Source organism: Telopea speciosissima, unplaced genomic scaffold (genome assembly GCF_018873765.1).
Source record: "Telopea speciosissima isolate NSW1024214 ecotype Mountain lineage unplaced genomic scaffold, Tspe_v1 Tspe_v1.0169, whole genome shotgun sequence".
In the NCBI taxonomy this organism is placed as follows: Eukaryota; Viridiplantae; Streptophyta; class Magnoliopsida; order Proteales; family Proteaceae; genus Telopea; species Telopea speciosissima.
In genome coordinates this window covers 45,885-51,295 of record NW_025317505.1, presented here as the reverse complement: position 1 = coordinate 51,295, position 5,411 = coordinate 45,885, and the positions used below count along the sequence as shown (strand labels likewise).

At 39.6% G+C, this 5,411-nt stretch overlaps 1 protein-coding gene across 1 annotated transcript; it reads right to left on the bottom strand.

Moving 5' to 3' along the window:
* Positions 1 to 2,430: 2,430 nt before the first annotated feature.
* On the bottom strand, positions 2,431 to 3,884 carry LOC122647803 (uncharacterized mitochondrial protein AtMg00820-like). The gene is made up of 2 exons (XM_043841116.1): positions 3,669 to 3,884; positions 2,431 to 2,523 (listed from the first exon to the last, which is right to left on the bottom strand). The coding sequence occupies exons 1-2, from the start codon at positions 3,882 to 3,884 to the stop codon at positions 2,431 to 2,433; spliced, it is 309 nt and encodes a 102-aa protein (XP_043697051.1).
* Between the last annotated feature and the right edge of the window lie 1,527 nt (positions 3,885 to 5,411).

The window sequence follows — 5,411 nt, the reverse complement described above, 5'->3', positions numbered from 1 at the left end:
GCACTTCTTAGACCCATAGCCTCTCCATAGCATAGTTGTCACGGCATCTAGGCGACCCAAGGTGCTGGAGGGGGCCTGGACGCAAGGCAATACCACCACAGCAACCAAGGCGACACTAGTTGTCAAGGTGCCTGGATGCCAAAGCAGTCACCTAGGCAACACCTAGACAACTATGCTCCATAGCCATCTTTGGTATCATGACCATTACGAGGACTAGTGGAATCGGGTACCCTTATGAATTACCCTAAATATACAAACATCTATTTATCAATAGTGATGGTGATTGGGAATATTGACCGTGGGCTTGGGCATACCCCCCCTAGCCCATTAATTATTAAATCATTTGGGCTGGACTTATAGGCCAATGCATTTGTAGTATAACTCAACCTGCCTCACCAACATGATTGCGACCCTTACAAGTGACCATCAGTGGCTAGGATTTGAGGTTGGACATCCTCGTACTTATGATTCAGTCCAAAGAGAATTGTGCTGTCCTGATAATGGGATTCTAGTTTAATTTTCCAAATTCTTAAATTAATACACTCCGCAAAGTTGTTTTTTGGGGGGTGGAGGAAGGAGGTAATCTGCACAACAATTTATATGGTCCTAAATAAAATGAATTCCTTGACAGCAAGGATGAAAGTTTCTGTATCTGTAAGCCATTTATAGAAGATGCATGGTGGATTTGTATGGAAAATCACTCATACACTGAAACATTGAGACGTGTAAATCAATTGAATACCGTGGGACTACTTGTTCTAATGCTTACGTGACTATGTATAACAGTATAAGTTAGCTTGTAACCTTAACTAAGCAAGAAGAAAGAAGATGGAAGGTAGTAGAAGAAGAGAACAAAAGGAGAGATAGAGAGCTATCAGGTAAATGAGTTCAGTGGTAAAAACCACTTCACTCTACTCTATATTTCCATTGACTTGAAGAATGTACATAGGTGCCCTTAAATATATTACGGCCTACCACAAATTTCAATAGTATTCTCTCTCCTGAAGTGAAATTTAGTGGTAGACCTATTTCTTCTACGATTACAGGGATTTCAAAGATACTTTAGATTGTTGCAATCTTCTTGATTTGGGTCTCAAAGGCCCTCCTTTCACCTTGTCTAACAAAAGAACAAATGATTCTCTAGTTATGGAGAAGCTTGATAGGGCTGTGGCTAACCCAGAGTGGAGACTCCTTTTTGAGGATTCCATTGTTAGAAACTTAATCATCAAAGCTTCTGATCACAGTTCGATTGTTATTGATACCTTTCCTCCCAAATTCAGGGCCCCCCGACCATTTAGATTTGAAATTATGTGGATGACTCATCCCAATTGCATAAAGGAAATTGAAAAGGCTTGGCAATGCTCTTAGTCTAGTTCTGTCATGTTTAGTATTTGTCGAAAGCTTAAAGTAGTCCAACATAACCTGAAATCTTGGAATAAATCTGAATTTTGTTTTGTCGAAGATCGTATTAGGAGGCTAAAATCAGAGCTTGAGCTCCTTCAAAGCAACCCTCATTATCCCTCTTCCTTTGAGAAAGAGCATCAATTGCTGAGTGAATTAGGTCTAAACCTTAAGAGGGAGGAAATTAATGCAGTCAACATGCTAAAGTAGACTGGCTTAAATTGGGTGATAAAAACACCAAATTCTTTCATGCTTCTACTATTCAAAGAAGAACGAGAAATCTCATTGATTGGTTGGAAACTGAGGATGGTTGGGTGTCAAAGCACCAAGAGATTCATTATCACATTATCAGTTTCTACTCTGATCTTTACTCCACCTCAAGCCCTCTAAATTTTAATTATTTGGCTGGAGTTGTCCCAAATTGTCTCATTGATCATTCCAAGTACCTCCTCAATAAACCATTCACTAGGGATGAAGTGAAACATGCAGTTTTCCAAATGGAGGGTTCAAAGACCCTTGGTCCTGATGAACCCCCCCCCCCCAATTTTCTTTCAGAAATATTGGGATTTAGTAGGTGAAGAAGTCACAGAAGGTGTCCTTAGGTTCTTTAGCAATGGGTACATTCTCAAAGAGCTGAACAATACTTTTATATCCTTTATTCCCAAAGTCAAGGACTCGAAGTCTCTGTCCCAGTATAGACTGATTAGTTTATATAATACTTTGTATAAGATCATCTCTAAAGTCTTAGCTGATTGGCTCAAGGAAATGATGCATGAAATCATTTCACCGTTTCAAGGAGCATTCATTCTTGGGAGGCAAATTTCAGAAAACATTATTTTTAACTGTTCATGAAATTGTCCATATCATAAAAAATTTGAGGAGTGTTGAGAATAGGAATGATAGCTTGTGACTTTATAATCACAACCCCACTTTATTTATAATGAACTGGAGAACATTCTAGAATAGGTACAAGGACTGAAATACCCCTAGGACAAAAATACCCTTGAACCCATATTACAACACTCCTCCTTAAGTTGGTGCATCAATATCAAACATGCCAAACTTGCTAACTAAAGAACCAACATTTTTACTACTAATTCCTATAGTGAGAGTATCAGCTAACTAATCACCAGATTGAATAAAAGGAACACAAATGACTCATTGTTCCAACTTCTCCTTGATGAAATGACGATTAATCTCGACATGCTTGGTGCAATCATGTTGAACTGGATTATGTGCAATACTTATTGCTGATTTGCTATCACAATAGAGACGTATAGGCAGCTGAACATGAATACATAAATCTCGAAGGAGTCACTGAAGCCAAAGAAGTTCACATATACCATGGGCCATAGCCCAAAACTCTGCTTATGTACTAGACCGAGCAACTACAGCTTGCTTCTTGCTCCACTAAGTAACTAAGTTACCTCCAACAAAGTTGCAATAACTTGAGGGAAATCTTCTGTCAACCAGACATTCTGCCCAGTTTGCATTGGTGAAAGCTTTAACTCACAAGTGATTCTGAGGAGAGAAACGTACACCTTTTCTTGGGGAAGATTTCAAATACTTCAAGATTTAATGTGGCCTCTAGATGAGTTAAGTGAGGATCATGCATATTCTGGCTAACCACACTCACAACAAAGGCTATATTTGGCCGTGTGTGGGATAGATATATCAGTCGCCCAACCAGCCTTTGGTAGCTACCCCTATCTAGTGGCTCTCCATCCTTACTCTTTAGATGAGTGTTAGGCTCTAATGGAGTATCGGCAGGCTTACATCCCATCATTCTTGTGTCAGACAAAAGATCAAGTGTATACTTCTGTTGAGAGAGGAAGATACCTTGAGCTGATCCCAGGAAAATATCGTAGTTTTCCTAGGTCCTTAATTTCAAACTCTGTCCCCAAGTAGGTCTTCAGTTTGCCTATTTCATCAACATCACTCCCAATGATTACTATGCCACCTACATAAACTATCAAAACTGTGATATGCTGGCCCGTCTTCTTGATAAACAAAGTGTGATTAGCATTACTTTGTTTATAGCCAATTGACACCATGGCTCCATGGAAACGACCGAACCAAGCTCTTAGAGATTGTTTTAGACCGTATAAAGCTCTCTTCAAACGACACACTTTACCTTGAGTCTCTAGGGCAGCAAAGCTAGGAGGGATATCCATATACATCTCTTCTTCGAGCTCCCCATGAAAAGCATTCCTCACATCAAGTTGTTAAAGGTCTCATCCTTGGTTAATATCACAGGAGATAATTACCCTGACAGTGTTCATCTTAGCTACTGGGGCAAATGTTTCCTGATAGTCAATCCCATGAGTCTGGGTAAAACCTCTAGCAACCAGCCTTGCCTTGTATCTTTCCACTGTTCCATTAGCCTTCTGTTTAACTACGAAAACCCACTTGTAGCCTACGGATTTCTTTTCTAGAGGAAGAGTCACCAAGTCCCAACTGTCATTTTTTCCCAGGGCACTCATTTCTTAATGTATTGCTTCTTTCCACCTTGAATTAGCTAGTGCTTCCTGCCATGTCTTAGGAATGGAAACAGAGGACAAAGAAGAAACAAGCGCATAGAAAGACAGGAGAAAGGGAGTCATATGAAACAACATTAGAAATGGGATGATGAGTACAATTTCTACGTGGACTACGAATAGGAATTGGTAAGTCAAGACTTGGATCGAAAGAAGACTCACCAGAAGGAATAGTTGTACTAGAAGGACTTGAGACCGGTAGTAGTACATGTCTTTAAAGTGGTAGGCTCTCACCATGCTCCCCCTGGATTAAAGGCTTAATGTAGTCCTAGGTTTGAATAGTCAAACTAGGAACCAAACCAGGATCTTTTATCAAAAGGTCAATCAATTTTTGGGTAAAACCAAGAGAACAATGGGAAATAAATCATATGAGGAAACCAAGAGAACAATGGGAAATAAAACATATGGGGAAACCAAGAGAACAATGGGAACCTAAATATTAGGTTAGGGATGAGGTAATAAATCATAGATTTTGTTAGCAGAAGAATTACCGCCATCCTCAACCATAGAGTCAAATTCAAGTAGAACAATAATGGAGAGCTTCAAAAGAGGACCAAAACAAACCACTTGGGTTTCCCACCGCAAGGTGTCAATTGGATCAAACACCGATTCCTACAATGAACCACCTGGGCTTCCCACCGTAAAGTGCCGATTGGATCAAACACCAATCCCATCAGCCTTGATCAAACACAAGACAAATCTTCGATGGAAGAGAGCAGCAAAAAGCCTTTTCATTATCAAAATTCGTGGTCAATACTTGCTCCCCTTACAACCCTATATAAAAGACTTAAAAATAGACTTCTACGCTAAAAAGGAAAGGCGAAAGGCCTAACCCAATCCTTAACCTATTAGTTAACTTAAACTGACTAAGAAACTATTACATACTCAAAATAGAGTCCTAGTCCAGCCCCACTATACACTTAAAAGAAAACTACTAAAATCACTTAAATTGAACCATTGGTTGAACCGGTTCAATTTATGAACAAAAACACCAAAATAAAACTAAGTATGGAACCAAAACATCTAATCGAGTATGCAACCCTAACCCATACTTTAGGTCCATAAAAGTGCCCTATGATATAGAAAATTCATGGGATCAAAGGCCCAACATGTATAGAACCCAACCCTGGACTTATTCCTAATAAAACAAGCCTATTTCGGTGCTGAATCTGCATCAAGGCTACTTCTGTTCCTGCCCTGTTATACCATCCTCAAGCTCAATAGACGGATCCTCTATTGTAAGCACATCTACATCCAATGGAGCAATTAAAGGCATCTCTTCACTGGTAGACTCCCTCTGAAGAGGTCCATGAGATGGGAAATAAGCCTCTGTCTCCTGAAATATGACATCCATAGTGACAATCAATTTCTAGGAAGGAGGATGATAACACTTATTCCCCTTCTGGGTAGCAGAATATCCCAAATTAATACAGCGTAAACCTTTTGGGTCGAACTTGCCACTGACATGATGAT